Source organism: Octopus bimaculoides, chromosome 6 (genome assembly GCF_001194135.2).
Source record: "Octopus bimaculoides isolate UCB-OBI-ISO-001 chromosome 6, ASM119413v2, whole genome shotgun sequence".
NCBI lineage: Eukaryota > Metazoa > Mollusca > Cephalopoda > Octopoda > Octopodidae > Octopus > Octopus bimaculoides.
Window position 1 is genome coordinate 39,159,804 of NC_068986.1, and position 17,025 is coordinate 39,176,828.

A 17,025-nucleotide genomic window follows, 5' to 3' on the forward strand; every position below is an offset into this window, starting at 1 on the left:
TGATGTGTGTGTGTGTATATATATATATATATATATATATATATATATATATATGCACACACACATATATATATATATGCACACACATATATATATATATATAAGAAATAGTCATTATTGGAAAGCTTTACATCATGAAAAAAGGAAAAAATATAAAAAAAGAAATAATATTTAAAATATTTAAAAGGTTTTTTTTTTCACTGCAGATCAATATTATTTCCAGATATTTGATATTCTTTGCATAATTTTTCAGTGAATGAAAGTGTCACTGATATTCTGCATCAGAAAATGTAAATGTTATATATATATATATCAAAGGGTTTGTTTTTGTTTTGTTTTCTTCAATTCTGGATATAGCTTAGCATAGAAGTGAACTGAAAGATTCAGTGTGTCACCATTGCAAGTAAATGATGCAAGGTGGACGGAAAATGGGAAGGCTGTTGTATGGTTTTTTTCAAAATGTTAGTAGAAAGAGATTAAAGTTGTTATTTCCTTCATTGTTCGGATGCAGGCAAAGATGTGATGGAAGAAATGGTTGGCTGTCTCATTAACGGTGGTCTTGGTTTTATGCTGTGTTTTTTCATGTAAGACAAGAATTGATCCGGTATTTCTTCAAGTACTTCTTTAGCCAAACGAGCTTGTATGGTCAAGGAATTATCTCCTTGATTACTAAATGTGAAATTCCTCATTGGAACAAACTGGAAAATAGAACAAGGAAAGAGTAAGAAAAATAAATAGAAATAAACAAAAGAATATGAATTAGAACATCCAACTTAACATGGATGTGTTGTGTATAATGCTGTAAACATACCGAATTTTGTCAACCGATAATAGAATTTTGTTGTTTTTTAGCATTCATCAACACAAAATGACTTCTGGGGATATCTCCAGCAGTCTAAGGCATTATAAAAACATGCAATTTAACTTGGATGTGCAAATTAATACTTGTTACAAGAGCTGCTTCTGTTGTGAATAGATAAAACAAAAGGATGTTAAAAAAAAAATATTTGCAATTTTTCAAAAAAAGTATTTTGGAGGCCAGAGATAAAGAGGCAGGATTTTTATGTTAATTCTTTCATTTTCTCATTACCAGTTTAAAAAGGATACTTTTTTTTTTTTTACAAAAAACTATTAAAGACAAAAATACCACGTCATCTATTTATTCTTTCTTAAGCATACAGAGACGTGCAAATTTGTGTATGCATAAAAATGTGCATTACCTTCACATACACGCACGTTTCATCTGTCTGTAATGTTTTTTTCTTAAGTAAATAATACAGAGTGTACATAAATGATCTTTACAGCTGCCACAATTTATTGTATCTATTGTTATGTGCAACCAATGGAGCCCAAATAGGAGTATCCTGATGTTTCTAAAAAACTTTATTTGTCTGCCTATGTTTTCCAGTAAACTCTGCTGGGTTACTCTTATTTTTCATTTGTTTCTGAGTTTTTCAAATTGTAAAGGTAATTTATGGACACTTTGTATAATGTATTTCATATCTACTTTTTAAAGATACAGAATTTAATTTTTAATGTTGTGGTTGAAGGGAGGTTACTCTGCATGACTTCTTTCCCCTTGCTTGTTGATTGGATAATTTCAGCTCAGCATTGGAGGCTCATAAAACACTTGTCAAAGAATCGGGAGAATGATGTAGAAAAATGCTGGGCGTAACTTCATCTTCTGAATTCAGATCCTTCTGAAATCGACTATGTATTTCATTCTCCAATCCCCAAATTCTAGGCCTTGTTCCTATGTCAGAAACTACAATATTTACAATATTGCTAATATTATTTACATTATTTACATTTGACGGATATTTGTCCTCATCTTGTTTGTTGTTAACACAACGTTTAAATATAGAACAATATTGCTAATATTTATAGTTAGGTGTTTATAATGCAGATGTTGTCCTTTCTTCTTCTTCTTCTTCTTCTTCCTCCTCCTCCTCCTTTTTCATCATCATCGTCTTCTTCTTCTTCGTCATTATTATTGTAGTGAGATGGCAGAATTGTTAGCATGCTTACTGACATCTCATTTGTCTTTACGTTCTGAGTTTAAATTCCGCCAAGGCTGACTTTACCTTTCTTTCTTTAGGGGTCAATAAAATAAGTACCAGTTGAGCACTGGATCCAATGTAATTGCCTTGTCCCCTCCCTTAAAATGTCTGACCTAGTACCAAAATTTGATACCATTATCATTAGAATTATTATCAAGGTTGTTTAAGGTGACAAGCTGGCTGAATATTTCTTTCCTCTCTTTACGTCTTGAGTTCAACTTTTGCCTTTCATTGTCTTGGGTTTGATAAAATAAAGTACCAGCCAAGTACTGGAGTTCATAGTAGCAACGAACCGTTTCCTTTCAAAACCACTGGCCTTGTGTGTGAACCAGAAACCATTAAGTCAGAATGTGGTAGTTCCTTTGGCTCTTTAAATTTCCAAGTTACAGCCTATGTCAGGCACCATTATATTGTATGATAACCCAGAGCAATGAATTGGTAGAATTGTTGAAACATTAGAAAAAGTGCCTTGCAGTATTCATATATGGTTCTTTACATTCTAAGTTCAAAATCTGCTGAGGTCAACTTTGCTTTTCATCCTTTCAGGTTGGGTTGATAAATTAAAGTACCAGTGAAGTATTGAGATCAATGGTATTGAGTAAACCCCTTCCCCAAAATGCTGACTTTGTGCCAAAATCCGAAAGCCATTATTATTATTATCATTATTATTATTATTGAGTGAGAGAGCAGTGCATGCCATCAAAGTAACACCGGCGTAAAATATACGAAGCCCATTATACCCATCATGACTACCCGTCTGATAAGAGTACACCAGGCACATGCATCACAACCATATGTGCGCGACATGCTGATCTCATATCAAGATAAACAGCGCATGACCTTGCAGATGGGGCCCGGTTAGAATTTTCTTCAGGTCGAGTAGCCCATCCTGCTCAAAAGGTCCCCGAATAAGGTTTGTTTAAGGATGTTGAGCAAAACACTCTCGTTTCCAAAGGTGAATTATTCAAATCCCAAAGAATTCCTCTCAACACATGGCTATGATGTTCCCCCACTACTTCTGCTCATGATGAGAGATGCACATATCGTCAGCCACCAAGGGACATGCTCAACTGGTTAAGGTCAAACAACTGACAAGCAAATCTGTGGTACTAAGCAGAATATTTGCTGTAACCCATCTTTTATACCAAGACAAAACAATATACATGATAACACTTCCAATCAGTTAAGATCAGAAGCCATGAGAGCCACTGCCTGGTACTGCATCTGGGCATTATTAAGCAGAATATTTGCTGTAGCCCATCCTTTATACCAAGACAAAACAATGTACACGATAACACTTCCAATCAATTAAGATCAGGAGCCATTATTATTATTATTATTTCTCTTAATAAGAGGATGTTGGATAGAAGAATTGATGGTGAAATAGACCAACTGTTTTGCTGTATTGAGTTATGTCCCTTCACTTTCTGAATTTAAATATTTTCAACTTTGTCTTCCATCTTTCCAATGGGGTTGATTAAATTGTAAGTACCAATTACTTCACTTTTGAGTTACAATGCCTGCAAAGTTCATAGTTCCTCTATGAGCCTTAGTTTCTCCATATGATATTATGCTTCTATGTTTCAAAAAAGGGTTTTCTGTGCATTTAATATTAGTTACTGTACCTCTCTGAATTACAATGCCACTAACAGTCATAGTTCCTCTATGAGTTACAGAATCTTCATATAGTATTATGCTTCTGTGTTTCAGAAAAGAATTTTCTGGTTGTTTATTTGAGATATCAGAAGTAAAATTCCAAAATAACAAACATCAATAACATCAGGGAAATAACACACAATCAGCACAAGAAATATATCTTACCTGAACAATATCTCTTTCAGCATATTTGCCCCGTGATGAAACTCTGACTTCATCTCCGTCTAAGATTTCCATAGCTGGAACATTAAAGAACAGATTTATCATACATATCTATTAGTCAATACAAGAGATGAATGTCTCCACAAACTACAGAGTGAAGTTGGTAATTGACTTCAAATTTAATAACATTAAGTAAATAATACAGAAACCTTCTGGGATAATGTGTAGGTCTTGTAGCAGGATTTATAATTAAAATTGTTTCCTCCACAGCTGGAAAGACTGAAAAATGCTGGTGTTAGCATTACTACCCAAAGACACAATAAAATACCTTAAAAGAAATATGAACTCGCAACAAAATCGTTACTATAAGTTACAACTCATTTAGCCATTTCTGTTTTACATACGTTAATTAAAACCATGATGTCAACAACAACACTGACATTGAAAATCATTATTAAATATGTATATTAATGAAACTTCATAAGATGAAATGATGACACAATAGAATTGTTGTCATTGTTGTCATCAAGATGGTGAGCTGGCAAAATTATTAGTGCATCAGACAAAATGCAATATTTCATTTGGCTCTTTACATTCTGAGTTCAAATGCTGCCAAGGTCAACTTAGCCTTTCATCCTTTTGAGGTTAATAAAATCAAGTACCAGTTAAATACTTGGGTTGATGCAACTGAGTACCTACCCTGTCCTAAAATTACTGACCTTGTGCCAAAATCTGAAAGAACTATTATTATTATTATTATCATTGCCTTTGCACAGCTTCTAACGCTGGAGATGTATTATGGTGTCACCTGTTCACTCTCAGTGAACTAAGGTAACACCTCTTATTTTTTGAGCCCCTTCTGGAGTATTTGAATGGTTCCAAGTAGTGCTGTTTTCTGCAAGTGCTTCACCCTTATTGCAGCCCCTATTTGTTCCATGTACTTCTTGAGATTTTTGCTCACTGTTCCCAGGGCCCCCAGAATTATTGGTACTGCTGCTACCTTTTTCCTCAACCACGACTGCTTAACTTCCCAAGCTAACCTGTCATGTCTCTTGACTTTTCTTTCTTCCTTATTGCATACCCTGTTGTCAGCTGAGCATGCTATATCTATGATCCAGCATAGTTTGTTTTCTTTCTCAATTAAGACTATGTCTGGCTTCCTGTTCTCTCTCATAGTTGCACTGAATCATAAAGTCCCATAGGATCTTTGCATTTTTATTTTCGATGATGTCTTCAGGTTTGTGGTCACACCAATTTTTTGCTCTGTCAAGTATATACTTGTCGCGAAGTGTCCAATGGACAAGCCTGGCTATATAGTCGTGGCATCTCTTATATTCCTTCTGGGCTAGTGGCGTACATTGGCTGATAATATGCCATACGGTTTCACCATTTTGTCCACAGATTCTGCACTTATCACTTTCTGATGTGTTGTCTATTCTGTATTTTATGTAGTTTGTTCTTAATGCTTGCTCTTGGGCAGCACAGATTAGAGCCTCCGTTTCCGGTTTTAAATCAGTTTTAGTCACCCACAGCCATCTTTTTTTTCTGTCTTACCTTCAACATCCCTATGAAATTGACCATGCATTCTTTTCTTTACCCACCTATTTTCAGTTTCATTCATTTTCAATTTCTTGTATAGTGCTTTATCTTTGCAATCTTTCATCCTACACAAGCCTGACCTTCTTACTTCTAATAATAGCAGTTCTGTGGCATTTTTTACACACCATGCTATATTGTTTTCTTCTGCTCTAATGCTGTGTTCGCATCCAATAAGTCCTCTTCCCCCTCTTTTACTTGGTACATATAGTCTGTATGTGTCACTTTTTGATGGAGTGTTCCATATCTAGTTAGCAACTTCCTTGTCTTTCTGTCTAAGCTGTTTAGTTTAGTTCATCTACTGTCCATGTGATTACCCCTGCTCCATATCTAAGGAGTGAAACAGCCCAGGTGTTGATAACTTCAATCTTATTCTGTCCGTTTAATTTCGACTTAAGGATCAGTCTCAGTCTGCAGAAGTACTCCACCTTAAATTTTTCTGTCATTTCTTTCTCCATCAATTTTGTTGGAACACCTGGAGTCTTGCATGCTATCTGTTCTTTTCAACTACCTAATACTTTCTTCATTATTCTGGCTGTACCAAGGAGGCAAACCTTTAGTAATAGTTCTACAAGGCACTATTATTATTATTATTGCTACTATTATTATTATTATTATTGCTACTATTATTATTATTATTATTGCTACTATTATTATTATTATTATTATTGCTACTATTATTATTATTATTATTATTATTATTATTATAGAAGTAAAGGCATATCATCCTCTGTTTTGATTTCCTTCCTTATAATCATTAATTTTAATGTCTCCCTCCCATTTCTCATATAATCTGTGTTAGGCAAGGTTAGTTTCTGTGGTTGAGCTTCTATTAGCAATAAGAACTGTGATAAAGAAGCTTGATCTATTCTTTGTATTTCCAACATAAGAAAAATATATGATGCATAATTTTCCATTTCTCTGTTATTCTCAATGCACAAGAGATGAACACCATTAAGATCAAGTTAACAGACTGCACTTTCTTCTCCATTCTTCTTCAGTTTGTTTTACTTCCTCAGTGATGTTGAAATAAATGATTAATGGCCTATTAATACTTTTCAGGGATTACTGGATGAGATTTTCTTAAAGAACAGATCCATCTAATTGTAACATTGTCATTTTAAATAGTGAATATATGATGTGTATATAATCAACAATGAATTCTATATTTTAAATTCTCTTTATGAATGATAACAAAGTCATCCAAAGTATCTTCTGTTTCCTTTCACTCAATCGTATATAGCATTTTATGCTATATAAAGAGATTTAAGGATTACATCTTTGATATATAACAATTGCATCTCAGAGAAGATGCTTCCCCTTCATTCACCTTTGATGAATGTAAATTGACCAGGAGGAATTCATGTCATTAGACAATGTCCAATGATCACATATTGTTATATAATAACATCAATAACTATTTTTAAAAACAGATATTAAATAAATATCATTTATAATCAATTTTGCAAGTATTAAAAACAAGTATTCAGTGAGTGATTCTGGGATATTTCTCAAACTTTAATAAGTTGTTGCAGCTACTATCAGTGAATCCTACAAATGTGAGTTATTCCAGTGAAGATTACAGATAAGTGACTTAGACTGAGATTCAGTGAAGTCTGTTGTTGATATACAGACAGTGAAAGTAAAGGATGGTGCAAGTTTCTGAAGGAAAAAACATCAATACTGTTTCAAATCAAAACTAAATATTTTAGTTGAAATATTTATCAACTAGTAACACTTTTTACGTTTGCTCTTTGCTAAAATATTGTTTTTATATCTTCATGTGCATCACACAAATATTCTAGTGGACAGCTATGTGAAAAGAACTGAGGGTGAAAGTGAAGTGATTGGAAACAATATCAATATCAATTATCAATATCATTATTACCACCATCTGTCTTTTTTCTATGCTTGTATGCATCAAAGTTTAAGCATTTCTCTTCACTGACGCCGGATGTATTTTCATAAACCCAAGACATACCTTTTAATAAGGGGAGAGCAATAATAATGTTCATAAAAGCATTCAGTGGTTAACAATTAAAGGAAAAAACGTAACATACTTTTATTGATTTGTTTTTCTTTGAATGTATGAAATATGTTACTTAGGGATACAAGTATCAACATTTTTGTAACCTTGCAGCTACTAGATAAATAGAATCAAATAAATAACTAGAGAAACAAATAATTCCACTCAATATCTTGGCTGTAGTTGGTAGTAGGAGAATAATTCCACTAGACAGTAGTGAGAGCAAAACTTGGTCACTGGAAAAAACTTGTATTGAAAAATATAAACATGAAGATGAGACTAGGCAAGAGTCAGACCTCCCTTGAGGAACAGACAGAAAAAATGCTTCATAGCTTCATTTTAATAAATCCCAAGATAACTGTCCACCAACTACATGAGGGCAAAAAGTAAAAGACCTCCTTCAGTCATGAATGGCCATGGGATTGCACCTAGAAAGTTCCCCTCCGAGGCACAAGTCCAGGCAAGGTTGTTTATGGAAGACCATCAGTTGTGCATGCATACCAACATCCCCTCTCCATGCCACTGATGATGTCCAAAGGAAAGGCAAAGGCTGATACAGCTCTGGCATCAGTGATATTGCAACTCATTCCTACAGCTGAGTGAACTGGAGCAATGTGGAATAAAGTGTCTTTCGCAAGAACACAACACACAGCCCGGTTCAGGAATTGAACTCACTACCTCATGATTGTGAGTCTGATGTTCTAACCATTGAGCCATGTGCCTTCACTTGCATGTGGACTAGTTCAATTATATTAAATGTGGACTAGTTCATGTTGGCAAGGGGAAGAAAAGATTTCAACTGGTTCACAAACTCTTCAACTAGAATACTTGGTTCTTAACAAGCATGATTTATAGTTGAGCAGCAAAAGAGTTAAAAGGTTTTATAATTAGGTCTAAATTAAACATTTCCCAAATTTCTTAACAAGCCAACAAATTATGAAATCCATACAAAATACTCTAAGGTTTGGCTGAAATATTAAAGTTCATCTATATAAGTAAGACATTGTTGTTTTGTTTTTATTTTTCTTGTACTGAAAATGAAAAAACAACCAAAGGAAAATGTGGAACCCCCCCCCCCAAAAAAAAACAAAAACAAAAAACATAATAATGCAAATTCTCTCACTGGCCAACCATGTACGTCCTCTATAGTACGACACCTATTTCTGTCTCTCTATTTCTCTGTCATACTCTAACCTTTCCTCATCTGCTACTGGATCACCCCCTCTAATGCGCTCACTGTTGTGGCAAGACACCTACTTCTGCCTCTCTGTCTCTTTGTCACATGCTAACTTTTCATCTTTTGATACAAGTTCCCCTCTTCAAATGCCCTTGCCCCTCTCATAACTCCTTGTCTTGCAAGTTACTTGTTTACTCTGCCAGTGCTGGTGTCACGTTAAAAGCATCCAGTCTATACTAACATGGTTGGCATTTGGAAGGGCATCCAGCTGTTAAAATTCATGCCAAAACCAACCACTCTACAGAGTGGTTGGTGTTAGGAAGGGCATCTAGCTGTAAAATCCCTGCCAAAACAGACACAGTAGTCTAGGGAAGTTTTTCTACCTGGCCAGCTCCTGTCAACTGTCTTACCCATGCATGCATGGAAGATGGTTGTATAACAAAATACTGTGTCCCTACAAGTTATTAATATTTACGTACCAGCATCCAAGAATGTGTTTAATACGTAAAATTGGTATATCCAATAACTTTAGACTGTTGTATGCAGTGGCTATATAAGCAATGTGTTCGGAGGTGAGAGTGGGTTAGATGGGTGCTGACAGAGGGGCAAAGCCCCCAAAATATGGCGTATACATTCATTACCCATTTTTGTATTCAGTCTCATTGCTTGTTTACATCTGACGTCTCAATAGGAAACACTGTAGCAAAAAATAAGTGCTGGCTATAATTTCTGTAGAAATAACCTTAACAAAATAATGTAAAGCACACTGCTAACACAGTAGAACGTGATGCTGACTTGTGAAAATGTTTAATATACCCTATAGTATATTATGGTTACACAACAAAATACCACGTGCCTATAAATCATTGATAAAATATTCGTCATGCCTTTAGAATTGTGCAGCATACTAAATTATCATGACACACAGGGTTGGAAAAACTGACAAAGCTAAATACTCTTAAGAAAGGAATGACAATGTAATTTCTAATAGTTCAGCTAAAATATTAGGGTTGTCTTTTACTTGTTTCAGTCATTAGACTGCAGCCATGCTGGGGCACTGCCTTGAAGAACATTTTAATTGATTGAATTGAACCCAGTACTTTTTTTTTTAAGCTTAGTACTTATCTTATCAGTCTTTTTTTACCAAGCCAATAAGTTATGGGGCCAATAACCACATCAACACTGGTTACCAAGTGGTGGTGGGGGACAAACACAGACACAAAGAAAGACAGACAGACAGACAGACACGCACACACACACACAGAATAAGCTTCTTTCAGTTTTCATTCATCAAATCCACTCACAAAGCTTTGGTTGCCAGAGGTTATAGTAGAAGATGCTTGCCTAAGGCGCCACGCAGTGGGACTGAACCCAGAACCATGTGGTTAGGAAGCAAATTTCTTACCACAGAGCCACACCTATTATATGCAACAAAATTAATAAAAATGATAACAAACCTTCAAAATCAGCATCTCCAATACCAATTATAATAATAGACATAGGAAGTTTTGAGGCCTAAAATGTAAAAAGATGGGAAAGAAATTACGTTGCTGTAATAAACAATATGGTTGTTTTGATATCACTTTTTAAAAAATATTTTTAGTGTTTTATATCTGTTTCTCTTTGTTTGAATTTGTGAAATGCTCTGTGTATTGGAATTAGTGCTTCTGCATCTGGATGCCCTTCAATAAGACTGGAAGACTGCAGTTGGAAAATGTTCATTTACGTCTGAAGTCACAAGGCTGAAGACAATTTAGTAGTGTACTAATGGAGATTAATAAGATAGATGTATATGGTTAATTTTAGAGGTTACAAGATATATTTCACAGATGCTCTGGGATGCATTATCAATTATGTTTCTGGGGCCTCAGCAAACTTTCGGGTCTTTCAACATCAGATTTTTTCACTCAGTTGACCCAGCTGGGGTTGATCAAGTTCTAGCTTTTATCCCAGTAACAGCAAATCCCTGGTCTGCCCTCTTAATCCAAAGCCACTTGGTGGTTTTCTTTGCAGCTTGAGTAATGGAATTTATGGTGTTCCTCTTTGCTGCACTAGTAACTCCAAGTCCAGTCAAAGCTTTTCAGAATGAACACCCAATAAAACCCCATCAGCCTACTTCAATTGTCTCATAATGTGCTGCTAGTCTTAGTTTCTGAACTGCTCTACCAGCTCATAGTATTTGGTAAGCTTTCTCTCATGAGCCTTCTCCATATATTCTTTCTAGAACATAGACACTTCTAAGTGATCAGACTGTGTAACTTGACTATTTTAATCCAACATATGTATGGCAACTTTGAAATATCTGTTGATAGACAATTCTGTTTTACTCCACCAACCAACCAACCAACCAACCAATGTATATTTACCACTGCATCAGCATCAATGGTGAAGGTAGTGTTTATCTGATGAAGTCTTGCTCTATGTAATTACATTCTTTTATTCCCTCCAAGTTCAAATACTACAGCTGCTGTCTTTACCACACACTTCTTGAGGGTAAGGTGACAGAGTTAATTCAATCGACCACATCCATTGTTCCTTACCAATTTGTTGCTTTGTGCCAAAGTTAGAAGTCAATAAATTGATATCAGAGAACATGAAGTTTGGAGTAAATTTTGCAGTAAATAGCGAATAAAGTAAAGTTGCAATAATACAATGACTTTAAGTCGGACACTTACATTAACAACTGCTTCCATTGTCTGGGGCATGTCGGTAATAATTCCATCAGTCAAAATGAGGAGGATGAAATAATCATTGCCATCTTGATGTAAAGATGCACATCTGAAGAAAAAAAAAAGGCTAATATTATAAGGAGAACAACACATTTTGAAGAAAGATATATCAAGATGCACACCTGAAGATTAAAAATTATAATATTGGTTTCAAATTTTGTTACAAGGCCAATTAGTTAGGGGATGGAGTTAGTTGATTACATCAACTAGTGCTTATTTTATTGACCCTGAATGGATGGAAGGCAAAGATGACTGAGGCAGAATGTGAAGTCAAAATGTATAAACAGACAAAATGCTACTCAGCATTTTGCCTGGCACAGTAACAATTCTGCCAGCTCACCACCTTAAGTAAAAAAACAAAAACAAAGAAAAAGCAAAACAAAATATTATGAGTCACTATTTCTAGCAGAACTCAAAATGTAAGAAATCTTCAAACAACACTTAAAAAATTGGACATAAGATGAATTAGATGTAATGTATAAGAAAGAAGGCTGCACCAGTATGAAAATATATGATGCATATGGATGAGGACAGGTGAATTAAGTGCTGCTCACTTAGTACAGATGGAACTTGCAGAAAAGGTAGACACTTGAAGACTGATATCAGGACCTTGAACATCAAAGAGGAAATAACAAAAGATAGGATGACTGGCAATATGTGGTTCTTGAGAAGACCCACCCCACTCGGTGAAACTCAAATTCTGGAAGCACAATGTATATAAATACATGTATATGCACTACTGCACTCCTGTCTAATTTCTTCCTCAAGACATTCCAACCAGCTATTGACTCTCTAACCACATTATTCTGAGAGCAGAACTGCAAACTTCACTAACTTTGCCCTGATATCACTTCCCCCTCTTACCATGCAGAACCATTTCACTTGTCATCCAGCTTTCATTTTTAATACTGCCCTCTTCAGCTGCCAAATTATCTTTCCTCCACACTAAATATCTCCTCTCCCCCAAAATTACGTTTGCCCCATACTCGTCCAACTGGCCAACCACATATCATCTCTTTCCCCCTCTCTGTTTATTACTATACTCTTCACCCCACACCTCCTTTTCAGCACTGTCTCTCCCCTCCCTCTCCTAATTTATGAATCATTGGTCATTCCTTACCCCCAACCCTCAACTCTACTCAATCTATACAGTTGCCACCTACCCTTCCATACTTTATCTACTCATCATTCTTCAACACTTGTACTTTATTATATTCACTCTGATGGTCTCTAACCATCTCTCACTATCCCATACACTCCAGCACCATCTACCCACCTAAACATCCGTCCCCACTCACTTTTACACATCTTGTATTTTGGGGGTCCACCCTGATACCTCATCGCTATTTTTATCTTTTCCCAGCTTTACCCTAGTCATCTCACCCTCTCTTTTATATGCAAATAACTGTGTAGCCCCTCCACAGTGAGAAAACTATTCTGGGCACTTCTTTCTCACTTTAATCCTTCATTCCACAATATAAAGCTGCTTGCTTCTCTACTATAGCCTCATTCAGTTGAAGGGAATCTTGATCTTGTGGGCTGCATGGCAACTTCACGAGTAATGATATAAAAAAACAAGAAACAAAGTAAAAAAAACCCACTTTGTACATGCTGCAAAGTGGCTGTTGTTAGGAAGGTTAATCCAGCCATGTTGGGTTTTGTCAAACCATCCAACCCATGCCAGCATTAAACATAGACATCTAATAAATGATGATGATGATGATGATGATAATGATGATGATGATGATGATGATAAGTGCGAGCCTAGTATTGGAAGATTACGTCATGTATTGACGTTGTAATTTGTCCTTGTAATGTCCCCTTCATCTGTCATGTGACAAATTAAGTTTGAGAGAGTTATTTCCCCTCATTGTGTGTTTTGTATGTGTGTGTGTGTTATGCGAAGGCACGTGCATCAGTGATTAGAAGATCGAGCTTACAATAGTGAGGTTGTGAGTTTGATTCTCGAACCGGGTTGTGAGTTGTGTTCTCGAGCAAGACACTTATTTTCAAGTTACTACATATATAAAAGACGAGGGCGCATTGCCTAGTGGTTAGGATGTTACACTCACGATTATGAGATCGTGGTTTCAATTCTTGGACTAGATAGTTGAGCAAAATACTTCATTTAACGTTGCTCTGTGATCACTTCGACATCTGACGTCAACTTGATGGAGGGAGTGAGCTATGCATCTGATCAGCAAAAACTGAACACTCATATGTCATCTTTGACAGTAGATTCCATCACACACACGCACACATACATTCAAGAGTTAGGAAAAAAAAGGCACTCAAATATTGGCTATTGAAGTGGGTATACTATTATGATAAAATACAATATTATATTCACATAGAAGCCAATTCACCAATTAGTTTCATACCAAGAATGAATTTAAAAAAACCCTTGTAATCACCAGAAACGGCTTAAAGGAAATGGTATGGTATGGTATGAATTCTTTGTCAAAACATCTGAAAGTGTCACACCTGCCTTGCTGTTCTCACAGCTATTGTGAAAAAAATAATAAATAAAAGCTCAGATCAAAACTCATAAAGGAGAAAACTTCCCAAGTAAGGTAATATTTCCCTATGGTTATAGCTGGATATATTTTCATGAATGGAAAATACACATCACAACTTGTATATTTGTGTACACACACATACACGTCATATACATATACTATACTAAGAATTGTAGTTTTAGGAAACTGGGAGCCAGTGAAGTAGGTGAAAAAGAAACCTTGAATCAAAGAGAGAGTGATTGTTCAACCCACTAGAAATAGCAGCAAAGTCTCCCTCAAGTCAGACTCTACTGTCAAACAAAAGCATATAAACATTAGATAATGTCATTTAGGGTACATTTAACCTGAAAAAATTGAGATGGGTATAGCTGGAATGAGTTGGATCATAGATCTGGTTCAGTCAGAACTGACCAAGGGGTTAAACAACAACAATGACAACAATTAATAACTGTGAATAATCAGCTAATTAATATTCTAGTTGTACAGAAAACATATTCCTAACTACTTCTAATAAGAACTCTCATATAATTTACTTACCGAGCGACATAATTGATACATGGGGCAAAATTTGTTGGGCCATAAAGTTGTACGGAATGAAGGGTATGATGGTAAGCATCTATCACACCTTGGATACCTTCACAATAAGGGTTTTCAATAGTACCATTCTTGAAAGGAAAAAGAAAAAGATTATAAACAAAAGTAAACTTCCAAGAATTACTCAAACATTATTCACCAAGCTAAGTACACTACAGGGCCTCTTATTTAGCTTCCAGAAAACTGGAATTAGCCAAAAAAGTGGTTATTTTGTACAGGTGATCCTTTCACAGTTTTGTGCTTACTTGTGAGAATTTATTATAATTTTTAATTATAGTCATGTTTAAAAGACCAGTAGAAATGTCAGTAGAATTCTGGTTTAATCACCCCATATTATCCCTTGTAACTTCTTTTTAGTTTTTGGAATTTTCAGAAAATTTTTCCAATCTTGTGTGCTACACACAAGAATTCATATAATTATGAAATAAAAAAAGTTTATTTTTAACCACCCCACCTAAATCTTAAAAGTTTCATTCTTATTTGATTTTTTTAAAAATCAGAGTTTAAACTATGGACAATGAATTTTTTGGTTAAATCCCTTGGGTGCATCATCATTCCATTACATGTATTTGTGGGGAGAAAAATATTGAAAAACATTAATACATGCCAGAGTGACAAAGAAACAAGGAAAGTATCAGGTGGTCGTGAGATGTGCTAAAAACAACAGCTAAATTACCCTTAATTCATGCACACACACACAAAATTTTTTTTCATGATCGTATGAACTCCTGTGCATAGAACACAAATTTGCCAAAAATCTTCTGAAAAGTCCCCAAAATAAAAAAGGTAGTGGTTAAAATATAGTAGATATTTTGTTTTGTTCTGTTTATAATATAGTATCATATTCTCTGATTGATAAAGTCTTTCCTGCTACATCTGTTTCAGGTGAAGGCTACTTTATGGCAAGTTATTCTTGGCTAATTAAATCAGGTAAATTGAAGTTTTGCTTAAGTGAAATGTGCTCACTCTGAAATTTCTTTTCTCATCCCATCCCCTCTTTTCTGAGGTTTTTAGGATTACATTATCTGATGTGTCTTTTTATTTCCCATGATGGTTGGGTATGATTTGAGGGGATTCTAGCAGACTGAATGATTATATAGAGACTCCCTTGTTGGATGGCACATATGTAGCAAGACACCTGTGGTTGCCCCTTATTACAGTTTAACCTCTCAGCACCTAGAGTAAAGCCACATTTCTCTCCCAAATACTTCCCTACTCAATCACGGGGGCTTTTTCCCATTTTTCCTTGTTCTTTTTCTGTCTTGCAAGTTAGTAGATGACCTCACTAGTGCCAGTGACATAGACAGAAAAAAAAAACACTAAGTATGTATTGTAAAGTGGTTGGCCTTAGGAAGGGCATCCAGCCATTGAAACATTAAAGCTAACATTGGCGTTCAATGCAACTCTGTGACTCACTAGATCCTGTCAAACTGTCTAACCCATGCCGTCATGGAAAATGGCCATTAAATTATGAAAATGATGATGACTTTGAAGTGACATGTAACTTACTTAGAGATTACAAATACTGTATATTTTGGTTCAACTTCCACAAGGTTTGGTTTAGATTTTATTTTTCAGAAGTGGATTCAGAATGCACTAGACATTCATTCTCAACTGATTTTAAATAAAACCAGAGTTTAAATGTTGTGTAAGAAATCTTTGTTTGTTTTTGTTATACTTCCAACAAGCAGAAAATGTTATTTCACTTCATATATATTGAAAAATAACTTTATGAAAAGAGAGGGGTGTGTGTGTGTGTCAAAAAAACAAAACAAAAAAACTCCATCATAATTTGGCATCTTCAAAGATTTTCAGAGATTAACCATTCCTTCTTCCAATCACAGTTACAAATTGATATATGTAAACCTCTATAGACAGCCTTAACGTATATATCCCAAAAGATAAGGTATTAAAAAGGAAAAATGGAGAGGAAATGTAGACAAACCAGAGGAAATTCGTGGGATACAATTCCATTTGGAGGAAGTCGGGCACCAAATCCCAATGCTGGAAATAACTTATCTCTGAAAGCAGAAAAGAAAATGACAATTCTAAACATATGGAATAATGGTATAAAAATTTAAAAACAAAACAATTATATAACAGTTAAAGCTATGTATATAACGATTTAATACAACACACTTTTCCATTTCACCTGATGGCATTTGGAGCAGCCATAAGTATTTTAGATGTCCCAATAAACTAGGACATAGACTAACTCGGTGAAATTGGTGTAATAAATGTTCAATATGAATATGAGTAGTAGAGGTTCCCTTGATAGCTCACTTCTATTCAGTCACAGACTTACCAGAAATTATTTTTTACCATTTGCTGGATTTAAAGGAAGAGGCAGTGTGCATGACCTGTCCACACTAATCACAATGGGCCAAGGTTGGGTTGGACACAAGAAGAGTGATAAGAGGAGGAGAGGTAAGTGTGTCAGGAGTGTCAGAGTGAAAGAGGTATGAGGAAGTGCTGCAAAGTTCCTAGTTTTAAAGGTATCGTGAAA

The 17,025-nt window shown here is 35.2% G+C and overlaps 1 protein-coding gene across 2 annotated transcripts in view; it reads right to left on the reverse strand.

Annotated features, from left to right (window-relative positions):
• Positions 1 to 60: 60 nt before the first annotated feature.
• LOC106882052 (copine-8) overlaps positions 61 to 17,025 on the reverse strand; it is a 263,320-nt gene continuing 246,355 nt past the window's right edge. The window contains exons 17-22 of one of the 2 annotated variants that reach the window (XM_052968690.1): positions 16,465 to 16,540; positions 14,463 to 14,590; positions 11,353 to 11,455; positions 10,135 to 10,192; positions 3,882 to 3,955; positions 61 to 698 (exon numbers count right to left, since the gene is read on the reverse strand). In XM_052968690.1, coding sequence (XP_052824650.1) covers positions 495 to 698; positions 3,882 to 3,955; positions 10,135 to 10,192; positions 11,353 to 11,455; positions 14,463 to 14,590; positions 16,465 to 16,540 — 643 coding nt within the window. In that variant the 3' untranslated portion in view covers positions 61 to 494. The remainder of the gene's footprint in view (positions 699 to 3,881; positions 3,956 to 10,134; positions 10,193 to 11,352; positions 11,456 to 14,462; positions 14,591 to 16,464; positions 16,541 to 17,025) is intronic. The other variant, XM_052968691.1, reaches the window with a different exon arrangement.